General features: G+C 34.7%; 1 protein-coding gene across 1 annotated transcript; it reads right to left on the bottom strand.

Annotated features, from left to right (window-relative positions):
• Positions 1-9623: 9623 nt before the first annotated feature.
• On the bottom strand, positions 9624-11209 carry msx2a (muscle segment homeobox 2a). Its single transcript, XM_016455388.1, has 2 exons — positions 10886-11209; positions 9624-10107 (listed from the first exon to the last, which is right to left on the bottom strand). The coding sequence occupies exons 1-2, from the start codon at positions 11181-11183 to the stop codon at positions 9653-9655; spliced, it is 753 nt and encodes a 250-aa protein (XP_016310874.1). The 5' UTR covers positions 11184-11209; the 3' UTR covers positions 9624-9652.
• Positions 11210-23147: the final 11938 nt, after the last annotated feature.

The following is a 23147-nucleotide window of genomic DNA, read 5'->3' as shown; positions in this document are numbered from 1 at the left end:
TAAGTACGTGTAACAAATACACTGTAAAATTAAGTGTTATCACCTTTAATTATGAATGTCTTTTATTAACACCAGAGTTATTTTAGTATTATTTGTATTACATTTTTTATTAATATTTTGATTTAGTCTTCACTTTGATATTTTCTGTTTTGATTTTAAATCTTAGATTACTTTTTTGTACTTTTGTTATGTTATGCTTTTGTCATTATTTTTTATATTGTTTTTTGATTGTTTATTTTTTTAAATATTACTATTGAGATTTAATTTATTTTTATTTCAGTTTTTGATTTTAATTTAGTGCTTCAAATTAAACTTATTTCAGTTAGTGTCCATGGCAACATTTCTCATTTTCATTTAGCTTTTCATCTAATATTTATATTTTATATCAGCTTTATTCCAGTTAACAAAGATAGTAGTGTTAGTTAATAACCCTGATTAATGCACTGGAAAGTGTCGTTGCTTGTTGACATACTGAAAATTAGAGATGAAACGTAATAATAAATAAAATATGAAACGGTAATACTAACCGCCAGGACTTTTATCGTGGTTTATCGTCAAATCATTTCATCCCTAAAATCCTGATAAAATGTTGATTGATTTCAACTTTTCTTTTTACAGATGTAAACTTAAACTGCAAAAATTTTGCCAAAGCAACTTTATTCCAAAATCATCACTAACCTAAATCATATAATGTGCTGTTTTCTGCTATTATGTGTTAACTTCTGCTATTATGTCTCTGAACTTGTAACACAGATTAAGTGATCTGCTTTAAAAGTCTAGTCTTCATCCTCAACTCTTTAGTTTTTGTTCAACAAGCTTAGAAGCCTTTCCTTTTTGATAAAAGCAAGAAAATAGGACGTATCTTCACTTGTCACATACAGTCCGGCTGAGAAATTGATGACTCACTCAAAACAAGAGCAACAGCTTCCAGAAAATAAAAAAAATAAATATAAAACTGAAAACAGCTGCATGAACCTCCCTCAGTTCAGGCAAGAACAAAGCACACATCTATGCGATTTGTTCTTACAGTTTGTAAATGATTGAGATGCAGAGGCAGAAACAGTCCAACCCGATCTCGTGAAAGTGCGTATAAATAGTAGCTACGCCCAATAAAAACAAAAACTCGTGGTGCTGATACGCAAAAATGGACTTTGGCGTGTATATGCTACATTCTGTTTAGGGTTGTGGGGTAGATGCGTATCATATGTACGCAAAAACTGCGTATCATATGCACGCCAACAAATTTCATATTATATGCATGCGAAAAACTGCATATTATATGCACGCCAAACACGTGCGTATCATATGCATGCCAAAGTCCATTTTTGCATATCAATACCACGAGTTTTTGTTTTTACTATTTATATGCATTTTCATGAGTCCACACCATTCTCTCAATATTCATTGGTTTGATAAATCCAGTTTATCCCGTCAGTCAAAGAGAATTAGTATTCATTGAATGTCACTTCTCCAATCCTAATACACACACTGAAGCAGATGCTGCGGCGTACAAAATCTCCTCCAGCATTCCCACCGTCATCACATTTATCATGCTACAAACACTCCCTCGCAGAGAGGTCAAAACACACCGTACTTGTTATTCTGACCTTAAAACATACACATCACATAGCCTTTGGGAACATAGTTTGTATACATTGAATCTCACCCTAAAAATAGTGTTTTGTTGAACCACGGCAACAATCTGTGTCATTTATCCAGATGACTTGTTCTGGCAGTGCTGAGGTGTACACTAAACTAAATTCACCAGTCCTGGTTGAAGGTATTTAAAGCTGCTGTATTTTTAGTTCGCTGGATTTTTTTTTCTTTTAGCACTTTTGCATTGCCAGTGAAATATTTATAATGGGCCCAACCTCTAAGCTAAGACCTCTCAACCTTGCACATGGGGGGAAAAAAAGCTCCACTTCCAGCCGGAGATCAAAGTCACTGAAGTGCAAGCTCTCGTTCAGCCAAACAATGTCCACACCATTGGCATCAGAGGACCATAACTGGGTTGTTGTGATGGAGAGTCGTAGGGACGGCAATATAACATTCTCAGACAGTAATAGCCATGGGGTGAGAGCTGTGATCCACAAAGAGTTGGATGGGAGGATGTTCCTCTCTCTCAGTGTGATTGTCTTCGAATCTGACACACTTCAGCCTTAGGCGGCGGATCTTAACCGGTTTTGCTTCAGGACCCCGGTTTTACATTGGACATTGAGTGATGATGTGGGACACGGTAACAAAACTGTTTAACAAAAAAATGAAGTGCTGTACAAAAACATTTATATAGAATACTGCTCCATCATTAATGAATAACTACACAAGAACACACAAGTAACACGATATTTTTAGCACTCTAGTAACTAGTATCTAACAAGAAACTCTGATTAATGAATTAGTAAGTAATAGTGCTTAGTTGAACGTGGTAGTTCACTATTAGCTAATCATTAACTACTATTTTTTCATACCTCCCCAAGAACTACTGTATACAGATTCATAATAATATGAATAATGCATAATTCATTCTAAAGTGAAGGTCATGTTAACCCACTAGTAATGACTCAAGTATTACCAATTTCTTCAGAAGGAATTACTAATAATTTGGATCAGTATTCCAAAGTGAATAACATGATAATTCTCTAGTAATGACTTAAATCATTGGAGGCTTTTGTAAAGTTCTGGTTAGTAATTCATTTTGCTAAATTTGGTAACTCTTAAATCATTACTAGTGGGTTACCGTGATCTTCACTTTAGAATACTAAATAATGAGTAATTTCTTCAGAAGAATGTAGTAACACTTGAGTCATTACTATGCAAAACCTTATATATATATATCTCATAAGCTTAAAATGACGTCAGCCAATATTAGGGAGTTATGATGATTTTCACTTTAGAATACTGATCCAAGTAATTAGTAGTTCCTTTAGAAGCATTTGGAAATACTTGAGCCGTTACTAGTGGGTTACATGATCTTCACTTTTTATAATTAAGAATACGTTATGCATAATTCACATTAATTATGAACCTGTATACAGTAGTTCTTAGTAGTTCTCCAGGATATATAAAGAAAATAGTAGTTATTGATTAGCTAATAGTGAACTACCAGTTTCAACCGACCGCTATTACTTTCTAAATTGTTAATCAGAGTTTATTGTTAGTTAATAGTAGTTAAATGTTAATAGTGCATTAGTCATTTGTTCCTGTGTAGTTATTCATTAACGATACAGTATTCTAAAGTGTTGACGACTTCTAATGCTGGGTAGTAACTGATTACATGTAATCTGGATTATGTAATCAGATTCCAAAATTTTAGTACTTGTAATTATTATATTATGTTTTACAATGCTCATAATCAGATTACAGTTACTTTTTATGGATTACATGATTACATGTGATGAAGGGGTTCCCAAACGTTTGACCTAAGATATTTCCTTGAAGTCCACCTGAGATTTTAAATTAATATTTCAGTAATTTAACAACACATTTGCATGTTCTGTAATGTCCGTTAGTGGTCATAAATTGTATTTTCCTTTGCTTTTTGGAACAGTAATCCTATTTACATCTATACGTTATGTCAAAAGTAATCCAAAAGTAGTCAGTACAATACCTAAAATGAGTAATCAAGAGTACATTACTGACTACAATTTTCAACATGTAATTTGTAATCAGTAACTACAGAGTACATTTTGTAAATAATCTACCCATGCACCGGTCATTTCTAAATGGCTCTTTGATGGTTTCATTAGCAAAAACACATTATGGCCTGGTGAACCTGTATTTAATATAGTCTGGCTTTTCTTTTCTTTGTATCATTTTGTTTATGGTATTTGAGGATGTCACAAACATCACTCTTGTTGGCTTCTGCCTAATTTGGCTAGTTACTGATGAATTTGTGTCAAAATACAGAAGAGTTTGACTGGACACACTGCCTTTGATATTTTCTCTCTTAAAGGTGCAGTAAGTGAATTCTGAGAAAAACTGATGAAAGTGGAATGGTCCGAGCAAAACACACTTCTAGCCAATCACCAGTAAGGGGCGTGTCCACTCGTGATAGTGGAGGTGCCTGTGTTGCATTGCAAGTTTGTGAATTTGGGACAGAGTTAAGCAAAAGACATAAAATGTTCAGTTAATGATTTAACAGCGTTGACACTATTGGATGAGAACAACACAAACTAAATTGAGCTGAATAATGACACAATTGTCGTCTGTGGAGCTGTTTTACAGTTGAATCAGCGGTTTCATAATTGATGAATTTTGCAACGTCAACACTGATTTGAATTAACATTAAATTGACTCGAGCTAAATGACGATTCTGGAGCTGCTTATAGCTGAATTTCATAATTGATTAACTTTAGTTATTGAACTGAAATGACCCAACACTGAACTGTCTTGAGCTAAATTATGACACCATAACCTATAAAGCAGAATTTGAATATGTCTCATATTTGAAAAAGTTTTCATCGATTCTGATATTTTCCTGTTTATTACTGTGAAGCTGCTTTGAAGCAATCTGTAGCCTACTGAATAAAGCTCTATATTAATAAAGGTGACTTGACTATTAAAAAGCTACACTACTGTTTAAAAGATTACTGAAAGAAGTCTCTCATGCTCACCAAGAGATTTATTTGATCAAAAATAATGTAAAATATTATTACAATTTAAAATAGCTGCTTTCCGTTTGAAAAAATAGCAAAAATTGTGAAATGTAATTCAATCCTGTGATGCAAAGCTGAATTTTCAGCATCATTACTTCAGTCTTCAGTGTCACATGATCCTTCAGAAATCATTCTAATATGCTGATTTGCAGCTCAAGAAACATTTATGATTATCATTATCAATGCTGAAACAGTTGTGCTCCTTCATAGTTTTGCTAAAACCGTTTTTAGGATTCTTTGATGTAAGAAAGTTCAAAAGCACAGCATCTATGTCGCAATAGAAATCTTTTGATAAATTCAATGCATCCTTGCTGAATAAAAGTATTCATTTCATTTTTAAAAAGTTATGCAAATGTTTGAAAAGCAGTTAGATTGTTATGCTGTTTAAATATCAGTACGCTTACACCAATAGCATTTTGCTTAGTGCATGTAGAAACGGATGCTTCACACAAATCATAAATAGAAGTAATATGCTATTTGTACTGAAGGTAAACTATCTGAGCAATAGTGGGCAGAGTTATTGAAAACAGTCTCCGCAAGGATCATTTTTGCACTGACTGTAAACAGACACTGCCCTTCCTATTTGCATAAGCATCATTTTCCCCTGCGGCCTGCAATCCTATCAGAACACACCTATGACCCATTTTTGATTCCCAACCCACTGACTAAGAATAATTGGCCTAAATGATATTAAAATGAACATCTTTAGCCACCTGAGTTTGTGTTAGTAGTGTTTAATGATTGTCATCGTCGGCGTCTGCATAACTAGAGAGAGAGAGATCTTCCTGGAGAATTGCTTTCAGACAGCCTCTTTCCCCTGCCGTTAAGAGGCTGAATAAAGTGATTGTTTCATGAAACACACCTGCTCAAGGGCTTTGAAGCAAGATAAAGGGATTTCCCATAATGACACCATCTAAAATAAAAAGAGTGTTTCATTTCAGCCTCTGGAGGACTGGAGTCACCGTGTGCTCAGATATGACTCTTTTTATGCTCTGCTGTAGCTGAAAGATGGATTTCCATTGTGTAAACCTATCTTCCTCCATCTAAATGTGACATTTAATCTCATTGGGACGAACCGAACAGTGTGTTTTTGCCACATTGATGTAAACAAATGACATGAACTATGTGCACATGCACTGGCTGCATTGCCTGTAAAACAGGCAGACTTTTCATCATTGAATCATTCTACCTGATTCTATCAGCCAGCCTCTTGTTTTGAGTAAGCATGTTTCTCTGAAGCCTAGTGAAGAGGAAAACACAAAGTCTGAAGTTTGTTTCTCTCAGACTGGTTTTGCTGCATGCTCTGGTGAGCAGAGAGATGTTATGTTGGCAGGTGTGCAGTGGAGCTCAGCACAGCAGCATCGGCTGGCGTCTTTTCCTCCCCATCAGAGCCATTGTGCTCTTTGTCAATCACTTGTGCGCTGCTTTGAGCAATTACCACAGTTTATTCCACCCTGGACGCACCTCACATATTTTGTGTAAACATTGTGCACAAATTATTTGGTCTGAAGATGGAAGTTGGAATTGTGTGTCTATAAAAAAATGACAGGCACGGGAGGTTTGTTCACAAATGCAACCTTGGGCAGGTAAAAATGTTGCACGAGATTATACTTGTCACAAAAAAATATACGGGGGGTCAGATGTTAGTGGTACTATGTCTCTCCATTCATATTTCTTTTTATCTTATCTTTTTATTACTCTTGTGAAACAAAAAGAAAATCACCAAAATGTATTGTATACTGTTACGTAAGTACAATCAATATAATATTATTATATAGAGATACATATATTATATAGAGATACATTGTATTATAATTACTAAAACAGATTTTATTGTAAACATATTTATTAAACATATTCTATATATATATATTACAATAATATATACTAAATAAATATGTTTACAATAAAATCTGTATCTCTTTTATTTCATGGCCATTGTAAATGCCTTGTCTTTATTTTCTCAAAGACATTGCTACACCTAGTGGGCAAATATAGTTAAAACACCAACACAGCTGGTTAACAATCAGAATTATGCCATCTGGTGCATATAAAAAAAATCTGTATAGCAGCATATAGGAAGCCAGTCATGTTTTGAAGCCACTGTTTTTTTGTTGTTAGAACCAGACTTGTGCTTTATCAGTATTTAGTCACAGATTATTTACTTCTGTCATTAGCAGAGTTGTTGTTTGTAGTCCACAAAAGGAATTCCAACTCTTTTAAGAGCAAATGGGAAATGCCTTTCCAGCAGATGTGAATATATTGTTAAACACAATATCTGCTGTAGATGTGCCATGTAGTACTTTGTTAGCTATCGTAATAAATGAAAGCATTTTCATTATATTTTAGCATCAAGAGTACAGATCCCACCTTGAGAAAGTAAAAAACACTGCACAACATCTGTGTGACATAAAATATACCCGGGGTCACAATCAGATGTTATAGTGGCAATATATCTTTCCAGTCATATTTCTGTTGTGAAACATAAAAATCGCTTTGTTTCACTTAAATGTATTGTGCCGTTTTACGTTTAAGTTCAAGTGCTACAAACAATAAACACAATAAAAAATAAATATATAAAAAGTGTAGCACTTTCCAATAAGGTTTCATTTGTTAGAATTAGTTAACTACATTAGTTAACATGAACTAACGATGAAAAATACTTCTAAAGCATTTATTAATCTTAAGTTGTTTTATGTTAACATTAACCAATACATTGTTAAAATCAAAAGTTGCATCTGTTAATATTATTTAATAGACCTGAGCTAACATGAACTAACAGTAAACAGTAGTTTTATTAATTGATTAATTAAATGTATTGCTCACTGTTAGTTAATGCATTTTAGCAACTTTAACTAACAAAACCATATTGTAAAATGTTACCAAGTAAAAGTAATGCTTAGTTTTAGGGTCAGTGGGAGGCTATTATATAGTAAACTGTTTTATTTTATCACAGGCTCAGTGTTTAATAGTCTGAAGTTCTACATTTGCATGAATTATAATAAAAATAAAAAACACCTTTGTCGACCTCCCTGATCGTAGTCACTCAGGATCAGAGCTTTCCACTCAGTGGCCTGAACAGATCTTTCAAACTTCAACCAAGAAGGAGTGAAACTCAAAAGTCAAGAGAGATCTGTTATCAAAAAAAGTCAGAAAGATCCGTTATCAAACTAATGCTGCAGCTTGTTTTAAAAACAAAGAACCAGAAATGGACTGTGAAATGACTGCTAATTGTAACATGGTCGTTCAGTGACGAGAAACACTTAGTCAGTGCCAGACAACGCCACAGTTAAGTGAGCAAAAGAATCATGTAATGCTTTTTGCTCTTTATCACTGAGCTTTTAGCATACACACAGGGTAAGGACAATTAGTAAAGGGTCTGGTTGATGTAGAGCTCGGCATTCACCATCAGTTAAGGCTCAAAGTCAAATCACAATACAAAGGTTTCAAAAGTGTAGACCAGACGGAGAAGAACTATCAAGGGACAAGCTAAGTAAGACTCAGTTGGTGTCTATAGAAAATAAGCAGTTGTGTTCAATTCACTCCAGTGACTGTGACTGAAGGGGGCTATTATATCGGGCTATTTTTACTGTCTAGATACCCCACGTATATGTAATTACACCAGCAGATTATAGATTATTTCATGGAAAGTCAGCTGTACAACAGAGCCAATTAATCTGTCATAAATTACATGCAACGCTGAATTCCTTAGGATCATTTTAGAAAAGCAAGAGGTCGACACATTCCTCCATTGCAGATTTACGAACTGAAATACTTACGCGGCTGACCCGGTGTTTTAGTGCGTTTAATTAACTTTCCTGGGACCACCAGCATGAAAAGAGCTGCACAGGTCAGGCGACATTTCCACTGATTATGAGCATGAACACTTAAAAGCCTCTTTTCAGCAGCTCAATTTAAAAAGCATTAGCAATCCAGCGGATTTAAGGCTGAGCTGATCTCCGTCTCCAAAGTTTCCCTAAAACACTCACACCTCACAAATCTGAGCAAAAATGGTTTAATCTTAATAGATTTGACTCTAAAATTTCCAATTAAGAACAAATCAACCAGCCTGTATATTATAGGTCGTAACTCTAAATCAGCAAATTCTGTAAATAAAATTGAATTCAATTTCTTAAATGTAAATACAAAGAGTAATATATATATATATTATGGGTAACACTTAAGGACCAGTTCTCACTTAACTACCAACATGTGGGCTGTTTACTATACTTAATAGCACATATATTCTGCATGACCATATTTTAGATTCCTCACCCATACCTAAACTTAACAACTACCTTACTAACTATTAATAAGCAGCAAATTATAAGTTTATTGCGGCAAAGACCATAGTTAATAGTGAGTCCTTCAAGTGTGACCATATTAGGTTACTTTTGCTTGATATAAACACATTCAAAATTAGGATTTGTCATACAAATATACTTTATTCTAAGTTTATGTTGTAAAATAATTAATATGCTTTGACATTTTCTTTAGTGTGACTCAAAATCCCACTAGGATCAATATTTTAATGCAAAATATTGGGTAATATAATATCCTAAAATGCCCTGGAAGTTAGAGAAGACTTACAAGAATGGGATTGCATTTTGTGACACTTAAAAAAAAAAACTGCAAATCTACATTTCCATTTATTCTTTGTGGCTTCCAAAGTAGCTTACACTCTTAAAAATGAAGATTCTTTATTGGAATCTTTGGTTCTATGAAGAACCTTTTAACATTCATGGAACTTTTACATGGTATAAAAGGTTCTTTCAATGTTATTTACATTGAAAACTGTTCACTTTAAGGTTCTAAAATGCTTCTATGGTATCAGAAAACCTCTTTTTGGATCCTTAATTTTTAAGAGTGTAATGTCACATTCAAAAATGAAAATTAAAATGTCCTATAATGTCCTATCAAACATAAAAATGTCAGTATGTCCAGCAGATAAACCAGAAGTGTTTCCGTGAATAGTTAAAGTTGATGCAATAGATCCTCTAGACTGGCTCCACAGAGAAGCCGTCTTTGGAGAGAGGACACGCGCTGTAACCCACCGGTGTGGAGTATATTCCTACAGGTGCAAAGGGCAGCATATGTCTGCTGAAGTGGAAAGACTGTCCGCACAAGAGAGCTGCTGTCTGGGTCTGCGTACAGAGTGGAAACGGCAGAGTGAGGCTGGGATGTAAGATGGGTTTGCTGGTCATTTTGAGCCTCTCCAGCTGTGCCTCCTGCAGCCGCTTGGCCTTCGCTCTTCGGTTCTGGAACCAGATCTTCACCTGGGTCTCGGTCAGGCTGAGAGAGCTGGAGAATTCGGCACGTTCTGCGATAGACAGGTATTGCTTCTGACGAAACTTCCGCTCCAGGGCCAAGAGCTGAGAGGTGGTGAAAGGGGTTCGGGGTTTACGGTTCGTCTTGTGCTTTCGGAGGGTGCATGTCGCGGGACTCGGCGGTCCTGTAAAATTAGTTCAGAAATTAGCTTGTAAACTAGTTACTCGGTAATAAACAGCTCGGGCTGATGACTAATTTGTTTTAACACTGGACAAACTCATAAAGTGCACACACCAGGTCATATCTGCTGTGTCTGAATACTTCATTTGGAAATCAGACTTTCTCGTTATGCCTGTAAATAATGATTTTTGTTTCTTTTTTGTCTTGATGATGCTGTGCTTATTACTTGGTTTAAGATTTTGTTATGTAATGACTAATCGGTTTTAAATTTTTGGAGGGCAATGTATATTCTTTATGTATTGCTATTCTATCATTATTTTACAAGTCTTCATTATTTTTGATGAATTTGAAGACTTCAGATGCAAAAAGTTAATCTGAGCGTTTTTCTTTTAAATTAGCATTTTTAATCATGCTCCTATGTTTAGGTTCAGTAATTTCACTTTAATGGCAAAGAAAAGGTTAGTCATGTTACTGAATGCCTTATTTTCAAAAATGTGTTTTTCTTCATAGGAGCCTGATAAAATGCTCATTTAAAAGAAATATCTCTAAGTCTTCATATATTCCATTTAAAATAAAGTCCTGTGATTATTCTGCTAGAATCACTCCCTACAAATGAAACTGACACCAGTTGATTGCAACAATGTCTCAGAAAAGTTAGTTTTGAGGAAGTCAGTTAGGCTATTGTTTACAAATGCCACGTTATTAATATCTAAAACTGTATAATGTCATTCAAACATTGAAACTTTATTATTTAAGTGTCCAACTAGTATATGGCAACTTACGTGGTGATAATCTGGGTTTATTGATCCAGGAAGAGTCCTCTTTGACAGATTCACAGCGCTTGGGGAAATCCACTGACTCTGAATAAATCACTGATCGATCGTCCGGATTTATTATGCAGGGCATCTGAATCGGTTCGTGTGAAGTTGATTCACTCCGTCCTTTCTTCGACATGAGGGCTTCGATGCTGAACGACAGAATTTTCTTCTGGACTGAACGCTCCGGCGGAGATGACCGTGAACCCTGATCATCATCTTCTTCATCGGAGGAAGTTTTACCTTTATAATTAGCTGAAATCATTCCGGGGAAAAATCACTACAGCTATATTCCGCATGGAACCTTGAGAAAGGACCTGCAGTCGCGCTTGCTCTTGCTTAACTTTTACATGACTACTAACTAACAATAACTTGACAAACGTTATAAAGTTTGAACCAATCATCTTTCACTCAGAGGCTGCGTCTCAAATCCTAGGGAGCCGCCTACTTAGACAGCTTTTTGGACACCGAATGAGTGTTTGTAGGGTTTGCATCATCCGGAGATCTGCAGTCAAGTTCCTGAGCCCTTAAATGATACTCTTCACGGATAAAGAGGTTATATTTAGAGCATAATGTGGTGATTAGTGGGGAAATATATAAGCTAAAATTAGTTTTTCTTCAAATTGCTCTCACATCAGTAATTTGTTCAGATGCACAATCAAGCTAAAATATAGTAACTTCATAAACTCACTCTTCATATAGAAACTTTTTTGTTTACAATAGGCTGAGAACAAACTGACTCGATCCAAAGTTGCCTAGTAGTGTTTTCGAAAAAATACATATGCAGCAATTTATCAAAACCTAAACACAGCAACAGCAAAAAATGAAATATGATCAAATTTGTGACATACATTTGGAGGGGAATAAAGTTTTCAGGCTAGTGTGTAAATTACAGTAATTATATTGTTGTTGCTATTAACACCTTGTAATTAGGCTCCTGGAATCCGGTTCTTTTTTTTTTTTTACCAGGATTTAACATAATACCAGAAAATTGCTACCTTCTCAAGGTGTATGGCGCCCACTCATATAGCCCGAGTCTGTCAATTTAAAGACTGTGAACTCTACTCGTCAGGGTTCACGAGTAAAATGCACTGTAATTAAAACTGATTCTTAACTGATGGAAAAGGTTAAACGAAATGTGCATTTAATGTAACGCTCTTTACACAATTCAGGCGAGATTTATCTGAGAAATCTAAACAAATGCAACGCAAAACAAACGTAACATGCAACTCCCTTTTTCCCACTGCAGGATTTGCATTGCACTGTGGTAATTATTTGATTCCTAGAGAATGCAGAAGTACAAGTCAGTCCTGTCAAAACTAACACTTAAGTGTCTCCACCAAGTCTGGGCTCCTGCACCATTATTACAGCTCTCCAGAGGAGTCATACTCTGTAATCGTGACAGGTTTAATTCTGTGGCAAAGGCCTCGGTTTATGGCTTCATTAAGCTTTATGAATCACTGTGTTCGCATCAATTGCGTTCTATACTTAAATCATTTTAGCATTCACCTTTACATATTCCCCTCAGTAATAGCAGTGATTAGGGTGCACTCCTGAGGTTAAAAATCAAGGTAATTTGTGTTCCTTTGTGGCGTCTTTAAAGTCGTTCAGATTGTTAAACTAGAGAATTAAGTTGAAGAAACAAATGTCAGAGAGAGCAGCAGCGTATTGTGCTCATTAGTGGAAAAAGAGAAAACGTCAGAAAGTTAACTTCTGCCAATACTGTCACATAATATGCAATACAAACTCTATGTACAGGGTCAACACTGGAGGGAAATTTTAACAGATAATCCTTGGCGCTCTAGACAAGGCAGATTGTTACAAGGAATAATTGCTACAGAGAGCATGGGAAGGCAAGCTGTTCAGATATCGGATGACTATAATTTGATTCAAGTGGAAGACCTAATTATGTAAAGATACATTTTTCTGCAAAAAGAAATCAATGCAGTCAATAAGATTTGACATACATTGGCATTGCTGTGTGTTTTTAATTTGAAAGCAATACTCACACAGTTTGCTTTAATTATTTTTGTGTACAAAACTAAAAAGCATGACACAAACTATATAGTTAGCATGCCAAATAAATGTTAAACATCAAGTTTAAATGTCTAGTACACTGATCGGTTCTTATTAACAACATGCTTTACAGTGGATTTGCTATTTTAATTGTTTGACCCAGATTGCTTTTGAGGGCAAACAGAGACCAAGCAAAACCATAAACAAACTCAAACAGCTATTTCAGTCTGAGGATGGGAAAATGAGGAGAAATGAAGACTAACAAAGCTCTGTATTATTTTAGAAAATTCATAGGATAATGTAGTATACTATAATCACTTTAGCCATCATTTCTGTTGCTTGCTTTGGCTCGTAATTCAACATGGATATGACACTGGGCCAGTATCACAGAGAACAACATCATTTGATCTGCAATTACATCATTTTGAGTACTACACAGTTCAGATGGATTTAGAAAACGTCATACTTAGCAAAAAATATATATTTTCAAATATATTTCAAAATACCAAAAAATATATATTTGCTAAAATTTGCTTCAAAATATATTTGTGTAAATATATTTTCTAGCAATATATTTTTTGTATATTTTTGCAAATATATATTTTAAAAAAGAACCTAAACGTAGGCTACTGTAAGATTGGAAATACATTTTCTTGGCCCTGAAATAGATTTTTAAAGATATGTTGGTATGTGAGGGTTTTCAAAAATATTTCAAAAATTCATTGAGCTTCACTGTTTACAAAATATATTTGGTATATATATAGTTTTTTGCCCTAGTTTGAATAGTGCGTGACTTTAGAAACAATATATGTTATAAATGAGCATAAACACAAAAGTAATCCCGTTAGTTGTACTAATTAAACCATTTAAGACTAATTTTATACTAGACTGCTGAATTCAAATTGCTTGGGAACATAATTTGCACTTCAGCAAATTTGTGTTTATTTAACCACCACAAGCCATTTATATAAAAAAAAAAAAAAACTAATCCTACAAAAGCAAGAAGCCAAGAATAACAATTACATTATTCAGTTTGAAATTCTGTAAATATACTAAATGAAAGATTTTAATTTGGACCTCATAACAATTTCGCCGTTCATTGCCTTTAAACAGTTAATTTCTCTTCATTAAGCTACACTGAAATGTAAGCAGGCCATTATGCACAATTTGTGTCCCTAGAGGCAAAGTATTTGATGCAGCAGACAACCCCACTTTTAGGGTTGAATTGCACTATGGGAACATTCAGTGCATAAATGCAGCACAATATCAAACTTGACCTCATTTTTCAGATTACGTAAAAATACACCAGATAAGGCTCTTCACATGGCTAGCAAGAATGACGTTCAGCACAATTGCACCCGGATAGTGTTTGTTTGATAGCTTTTTCCAACAGACCCCATGCGATGAAATATGCAGTGCCAGTCAAGAAGGACTTGGAAGTGCTGTTGAGTGTGAGTGGTTCACATACTAAATGAAACATGCACAGTGAGCCTAATATTTCTGACACAGCTGGACTGCCTGTCTGTGTCCCTCTTGGCTATATGGATCCAGATTCTTATTACACCCTCATCAGCGCTTGCACAATGTAAAGCGCTTGAAGGCTTCTTCCTGACACCGTTCTATTTCCTAATGGCAATATGCAATTATACCTGTGCACTGGCAGTTAAGATGACAAAAACATTTCTGGGAAAAGTAAGATTCTTGAGAATCATTTCGGTGTGGCTTCTAAGCATCAGATTTTGAGGAATTCTTTATGGATTTGTGGTATTGTGGTATTTTCTTCACACAAGCAACTGAACCCTGTGGTTGCTTCGATCAAGGACTTTTTTTATATATATGTTTTATAATTCAGGAGGTACAGGGCATTTTATTGCTCTCTGTCACATTGTGAATTAAAAGCCGTAAAGCACTGGTTAATGAGATCGCCGTCAACCAGGGTCACTGCTTCACATCTATTAAATAAAGCCTTATTGTCTTAAATTGTAGCTGTATATCATTCACAATCGGGAATTTGGTCGTGTTGGGCTTTTTCACACCAAAAGATGGCTAAAACCACCCGTTCTGGGTAGATTACTTACAAATTGTAGTCAGTTACAGATTACAAATTACATGATGAAAATTAAAGTTCGTATCATAATCTACTACTTTTAGATTACTTTTGACCCAACTTGTTTATTACATAGACTTGAATGGGATTATTGTGTACCATATTGAGGAAAAACAAAAAAACAAATGGAAAGAAAATATATTTCATTCCTTTTTTTTTTTTATCAAAATCATAAAATGCATTAAGCATTACATTACATGAAATGCTCATGAAAAGCTAATAATTAATGAAATCATAAAAATGTCAAAAGCTTGGGAATCCCTACATTACATGAACAAACATTAATAAACATGACATCACATGGACAAAGTTTTTCAGGTTTTGACCACACTTTGAATATTAATAATTAGGTCACTGGAAATGATGAAGACATAGGATTTCACAGTTGCGCATCGACAGTGTTTAGTAACTTGCATAATTATTAGTCTCATTTATATACAGTAAGTGGTAGATTCATTCAGAAAGGAACATTTAAAAGAAAAAAAGAACTGTGGAGAATCAATAAATGAAGAATAATTTACTGCCATTGTGTGAATATGTAATCAACTGTAATCTGATTATGAGCATTTTAAAATGTAATCTAATTACAAGTACCTCATTTTTGGAATCTGATTACGTAATCTAGTTTAGTAATCTAATATGTTTTTCAGGTGGTGCTGAATTTGTGCAATATATTTACAGGTCTGTACAGTTTCAGCAGTCAGTTGTTATCGGTGATATTAACGGTGTTCCAGAAGCAACTACAATGTGCCTATGCTTTCACAATAACTCCTCCCATGTGCTTCAAACAGAGAGCTTTTTAGCCTCAGAACTAATTCCAGCTGTTCAAGGGGTGATATTTCATTAATTATGGATGCTGTCGCTAAAAGGAAATAAGCTGTGAGGGAAAAGATGTGCAAATGTAACCAGTAGCATAAGATGTGTGTGGAAGCATAAAGCTGAGTCACTGTCATTGTCTTTGTGCTGCTTTGTGTGCATCCAACCACATCAAGCCAGTGCAAAGTTGAGAGCTGAAAACAGAGATTACATCTGTCTACTGGAGCTAATTATGACATAATGTTTCATTTAACAGAATATATTAAATCTGAATGCCAAAGATGAAGTGGAAAGAATGATACATAGCTTTAATGTGATGTAGACAGGAGAAAAGAAAATTCAACCAACCAAATTGAAAAACTATATTGTATTGAATTTCAATGAGCCCTTTGAAGCTAAATTCAAAGGAAACATAAAGCAAGGCTGGTCACAGAAGATATATCTACTGCCCAAGCAATACATTAATTGATTTATTACAGAGTAGGTAAAAAAAATAAGTGGGACAAAATAAAATAGACACTAAGAGAAAACAGAAAAAGTGCTGGTAATTTTCCATTAAGTTTACGGATATTTAATTTAACCCTAAAACACGACACATGATTCAGAGCACAACAAAATTCAATACACGATTCAAAATCACCTGTGAAAAATCAATACAGAAAACTCCTTCACATTAACATGGTACATTAACTCTTAAAAATAAAGGTGCTTGAAAAGGTTCTTCACAGCGATGCCATAGAAGAACCATTTTTGGTTCCACAAAGAACCATTCAGTCAAAGGTTCTTTAAAGAACCATCTCTTTCTTACCTTTTTATAATCTGAAGAACCTTCTTTCGCCACAAAGAAGCTTTTGTGAAACAGAAAGGTTCTTCAGATGTTAAAGGTTCTTTATGGAACCATTTAGACAAAAAGGTTCTTCTATGGCATCGTGAAGCACCTTTATTTTTAAGAGTGATGATATGCTATTTTTACAGACTTTTCTTAGAGTGGATATATCCACTACATGTGTGCGTGAAAGAGTTGTATTTGTCATACTGTGTCTGGAAATTGTGTACATTGATGCGGTGTGGTCCAATATTGCTATCTTATCCTGTGAGAGATCATTTGTGTTTTCCCTGTTTATCCGCACATCATTATAAAAATTACATTAAGCAACCCCTGCTTGTGGCTAAGGACTCATAACAGTGCAAAAGAGAAGGTGTGGCTCCACTTGTTTAGCGTGTTTCAACACATGAACCTAAATGAGCCTGGTGGTGAAAATAATTACAGCTTAATGCAGTGTTGGAATCCGTATCAAATGTGCAAGGCCTGAATGTCACGCAGTCGTGCGCAACTGCTGTTCACTGTTCTGGACTTTCCACTTTCTTAGAAGTTTGTTTAATAGTTTATGCCAGTTCAGTTCAGTTTTTACATGCTCCTATCAATTTACTGCTGATTCATTGTGCGATACTTAATTACAAGAACCATACACGTTGTAAGGGCTATATAATCTATTGCGAAATACATGTTTAGCTGGTTACTGTCAGATCTAAACATCCCCAAGCAACTATTCCTTTTCTTACTCGAGTTCTAAACAACAAACATTTACAGTAGTTGCATTTAACCTGCATTTAATCTTAAGAGATCTACCCACTGCCATTTAGCTGATGCTTGAGGAAAACACATAATCATCACAGGCGCCCAGGAGAGGGGCCTAAACTATGGTTTGTAATCAAGCCTTGGGTTTATTGCTTCATTATACAGACATGACTTGACAACATGATTAATCTATCTCATTTTACATGTCTGAGGTCATGTTCTCAACAATAGCTTTTCTATTTGATGATTTCTGCCACAAAACCACAACCTGCATACGCAAGATGTTGAGCTCCTGTGACACTGGGAATGTAATGCAATTTTGTTGTGGGCAAAACATTTACTGACAACTGTCTTCAGTGAATTCTAAGTAAGTCTCCTTTTGTTGCTTTTTGAAACATCTAGTATGAGTTAAAATACAATAGATTAGAATAGAATAGAAATAAGATAAATGTAATCAGTGATGGTCATTCAGTGTTTTAATAAACATTTGTGTCACAAACAACTTGACATACAATAACAAACCTTTCTCTACTACCTTGTGTTGTTGTTTTAAAAAAAAAAAAACTCTAGAATCAGTTAAATAAATAAATGTAATCAGTGATTGTATCAACCTGACATGCAATAACAAAATACAATCTGTCACTAGAAAGCTTAAATAGTAACTCTACAGCTGACAATGGAACAAACCAATGGGAAGACAAACCGTTTTAGTGATGAAAGAAGTCCTATAAAGTTAATGAATTAACACATTAGAAGGTCGTTCTCCTTATAAATTAAAAAAAAAGTAATAACAAAAACAGCAACTAGTACATATCGTATAATTTAAATGGAGAGTGTGGAAGTAAGAGCCCTTCTACATTTTATGTAGTTGCTCTTAATTTTGGAAATATCACCATCTAGTGGTCATCTGTAAGTCATGCTCATGCCCTCCGTAAATTTCTTATTTTTTAAAGCCCTAAGAATTTAGATTTTAGATTCTATTAATAACATATATGGAGGCAATATAATAAACAGCATTGTGGCATGTGAACATTCCTTTCCTCTTGAAAATTTGCTGTATGTGGTACAACCTGAAACTGAAATTAAAAATAATTAATATTAAGATATTAAGATTAAAATTTAATAAGTCAAATAAAATAAAAATTAGTAAGTGTTCCTGTGGCTCAGTGGTAGAGCATTGCGTTAGCGGCGCAAAAGGTTGTTTGTTCAATTCCCAGGGAACACACATACTGGTAAAAAATGTATAGCATGACCCTACATTACATGAACAAACATTAATAAACATGACATCACATGGACAAAGTTTTTCAGGTTTTGACCACACTTTGAATATTAATAATTAGGTCACTGGAAATGATGAAGACATAGGATTTCACAGTTGCGCATCGACAGTGTTTAGTAACTTGCATAATTATTAGTCTCATTTATATACAGTAAGTGGTAGATTCATTCAGAAAGGAACATTTAAAAGAAAAAAAGAACTGTGGAGAATCAATAAATGAAGAATAATTTACTGCCATTGTGTGAATATGTAATCAACTGTAATCTGATTATGAGCATTTTAAAATGTAATCTAATTACAAGTACCTCATTTTTGGAATCTGATTACGTAATCTAGTTTAGTAATCTAATATGTTTTTCAGGTGGTGCTGAATTTGTGCAATATATTTACAGGTCTGTACAGTTTCAGCAGTCAGTTGTTATCGGTGATATTAACGGTGTTCCAGAAGCAACTACAATGTGCCTATGCTTTCACAATAACTCCTCCCATGTGCTTCAAACAGAGAGCTTTTTAGCCTCAGAACTAATTCCAGCTGTTCAAGGGGTGATATTTCATTAATTATGGATGCTGTCGCTAAAAGGAAATAAGCTGTGAGGGAAAAGATGTGCAAATGTAACCAGTAGCATAAGATGTGTGTGGAAGCATAAAGCTGAGTCACTGTCATTGTCTTTGTGCTGCTTTGTGTGCATCCAACCACATCAAGCCAGTGCAAAGTTGAGAGCTGAAAACAGAGATTACATCTGTCTACTGGAGCTAATTATGACATAATGTTTCATTTAACAGAATATATTAAATCTGAATGCCAAAGATGAAGTGGAAAGAATGATACATAGCTTTAATGTGATGTAGACAGGAGAAAAGAAAATTCAACCAACCAAATTGAAAAACTATATTGTATTGAATTTCAATGAGCCCTTTGAAGCTAAATTCAAAGGAAACATAAAGCAAGGCTGGTCACAGAAGATATATCTACTGCCCAAGCAATACATTAATTGATTTATTACAGAGTAGGTAAAAAAAATAAGTGGGACAAAATAAAATAGACACTAAGAGAAAACAGAAAAAGTGCTGGTAATTTTCCATTAAGTTTACGGATATTTAATTTAACCCTAAAACACGACACATGATTCAGAGCACAACAAAATTCAATACACGATTCAAAATCACCTGTGAAAAATCAATACAGAAAACTCCTTCACATTAACATGGTACATTAACTCTTAAAAATAAAGGTGCTTGAAAAGGTTCTTCACAGCGATGCCATAGAAGAACCATTTTTGGTTCCACAAAGAACCATTCAGTCAAAGGTTCTTTAAAGAACCATCTCTTTCTTACCTTTTTATAATCTGAAGAACCTTCTTTCGCCACAAAGAAGCTTTTGTGAAACAGAAAGGTTCTTCAGATGTTAAAGGTTCTTTATGGAACCATTTAGACAAAAAGGTTCTTCTATGGCATCGTGAAGCACCTTTATTTTTAAGAGTGATGATATGCTATTTTTACAGACTTTTCTTAGAGTGGATATATCCACTACATGTGTGCGTGAAAGAGTTGTATTTGTCATACTGTGTCTGGAAATTGTGTACATTGATGCGGTGTGGTCCAATATTGCTATCTTATCCTGTGAGAGATCATTTGTGTTTTCCCTGTTTATCCGCACATCATTATAAAAATTACATTAAGCAACCCCTGCTTGTGGCTAAGGACTCATAACAGTGCAAAAGAGAAGGTGTGGCTCCACTTGTTTAGCGTGTTTCAACACATGAACCTAAATGAGCCTGGTGGTGAAAATAATTACAGCTTAATGCAGTGTTGGAATCCGTATCAAATGTGCAAGGCCTGAATGTCACGCAGTCGTGCGCAACTGCTGTTCACTGTTCTGGACTTTCCACTTTCTTAGAAGTTTGTTTAATAGTTTATGCCAGTTCAGTTCAGTTTTTACATGCTCCTATCAATTTACTGCTGATTCATTGTGCGATACTTAATTACAAGAACCATACACGTTGTAAGGGCTATATAATCTATTGCGAAATACATGTTTAGCTGGTTACTGTCAGATCTAAACATCCCCAAGCAACTATTCCTTTTCTTACTCGAGTTCTAAACAACAAACATTTACAGTAGTTGCATTTAACCTGCATTTAATCTTAAGAGATCTACCCACTGCCATTTAGCTGATGCTTGAGGAAAACACATAATCATCACAGGCGCCCAGGAGAGGGGCCTAAACTATGGTTTGTAATCAAGCCTTGGGTTTATTGCTTCATTATACAGACATGACTTGACAACATGATTAATCTATCTCATTTTACATGTCTGAGGTCATGTTCTCAACAATAGCTTTTCTATTTGATGATTTCTGCCACAAAACCACAACCTGCATACGCAAGATGTTGAGCTCCTGTGACACTGGGAATGTAATGCAATTTTGTTGTGGGCAAAACATTTACTGACAACTGTCTTCAGTGAATTCTAAGTAAGTCTCCTTTTGTTGCTTTTTGAAACATCTAGTATGAGTTAAAATACAATAGATTAGAATAGAATAGAAATAAGATAAATGTAATCAGTGATGGTCATTCAGTGTTTTAATAAACATTTGTGTCACAAACAACTTGACATACAATAACAAACCTTTCTCTACTACCTTGTGTTGTTGTTTTAAAAAAAAAAAAACTCTAGAATCAGTTAAATAAATAAATGTAATCAGTGATTGTATCAACCTGACATGCAATAACAAAATACAATCTGTCACTAGAAAGCTTAAATAGTAACTCTACAGCTGACAATGGAACAAACCAATGGGAAGACAAACCGTTTTAGTGATGAAAGAAGTCCTATAAAGTTAATGAATTAACACATTAGAAGGTCGTTCTCCTTATAAATTAAAAAAAAAGTAATAACAAAAACAGCAACTAGTACATATCGTATAATTTAAATGGAGAGTGTGGAAGTAAGAGCCCTTCTACATTTTATGTAGTTGCTCTTAATTTTGGAAATATCACCATCTAGTGGTCATCTGTAAGTCATGCTCATGCCCTCCGTAAATTTCTTATTTTTTAAAGCCCTAAGAATTTAGATTTTAGATTCTATTAATAACATATATGGAGGCAATATAATAAACAGCATTGTGGCATGTGAACATTCCTTTCCTCTTGAAAATTTGCTGTATGTGGTACAACCTGAAACTGAAATTAAAAATAATTAATATTAAGATATTAAGATTAAAATTTAATAAGTCAAATAAAATAAAAATTAGTAAGTGTTCCTGTGGCTCAGTGGTAGAGCATTGCGTTAGCGGCGCAAAAGGTTGTTTGTTCAATTCCCAGGGAACACACATACTGGTAAAAAATGTATAGCATGAATGCACTGTAAGTTGCTTCAAAGCGTCTGCTAAATGCATAAATTAAAAAGAATTAGGCTACAAAATGAAAATCAGTTGAATTGAATGATTTTGCATTATTATGACACGTTTACCTATAACAGTAAAAACGTATGTCCTTATTTATCCTCCCTGTAATGTTCTTCACACAGCTCTTTCTCATACATATACTGTAAATTTCAGTCTGTTCCTGTAATAACGGCTAAAAAAGACTTGTAGACTAGTCACAGCATGTGCACAGTCATATAGGCTACTTTTATATATATTTTAAAGTCTATTTTTGTTCTTTTTTTTTTAATGAACACGCAGTTCATATGAACATTCTTCAAAAATTCTTCTTTTGTGCATGAAAAAAATCTAATAATATTGGTGTAAAACAGAGGTGTCCAAACAGATTCACCTTCAACTTTAATTAAATACACCTGAGCCAAAGTAATCAAGGGCTTCAGACTCACTAGAAACTTCCAGGCAAATGTGTTGGAGCTGGTTGATGCTAAATTCTGCAGGATACTGGCCCTCCAGAAGCAGGATTGGACACCCATGGCATATCATAAAGGGGTGAACAAATGATGACAGAATTTTCTATTTTGGGTTGAACTATCCCTTTTAACAGGACAAACCTCATTTGCTTCGGCTCTGCTGCCTCAAGGTGAGTAACCGCTCTCTGATGACCCTGTTCTCCTCCACCATTCTCTTGATTGTCCTCAATACATCTTGTTTTGTTCGGGATCGGTACTGACATAGCCATAAAAAATAGGAAAGGTCATGATAATGAAAATGACCTAAAACTGCTAAAACTGTACTGGACTCACCATTTCATCTGCTTTAACATCTCTTGGTGGGAATCCAAAAGTATCAGATGAGGCCCCTATAAAAAAAGGACAAAGCACAGAGCAATTATGCAGCTACTTCACTCAACAGAGTGTTTATATATATATATATATATATATATATATATATATATGTGTGTGTGTGTGTGTGTGTGTGTAACCCTGGACCACAAAACCAGTCTTAAGTCGCTGGGGTATATTTGTAGCAATAGCCAAAAATACA

This window comes from Sinocyclocheilus anshuiensis, unplaced genomic scaffold (genome assembly GCF_001515605.1).
Source record: "Sinocyclocheilus anshuiensis isolate Anshui unplaced genomic scaffold, SAMN03320099.WGS_v1.1 scaffold235, whole genome shotgun sequence".
Classification (NCBI taxonomy): domain Eukaryota; kingdom Metazoa; phylum Chordata; class Actinopteri; order Cypriniformes; family Cyprinidae; genus Sinocyclocheilus; species Sinocyclocheilus anshuiensis.
Note: the sequence above shows the minus strand (reverse complement) of the source record. Positions and strands in the feature narration are given on the sequence as shown.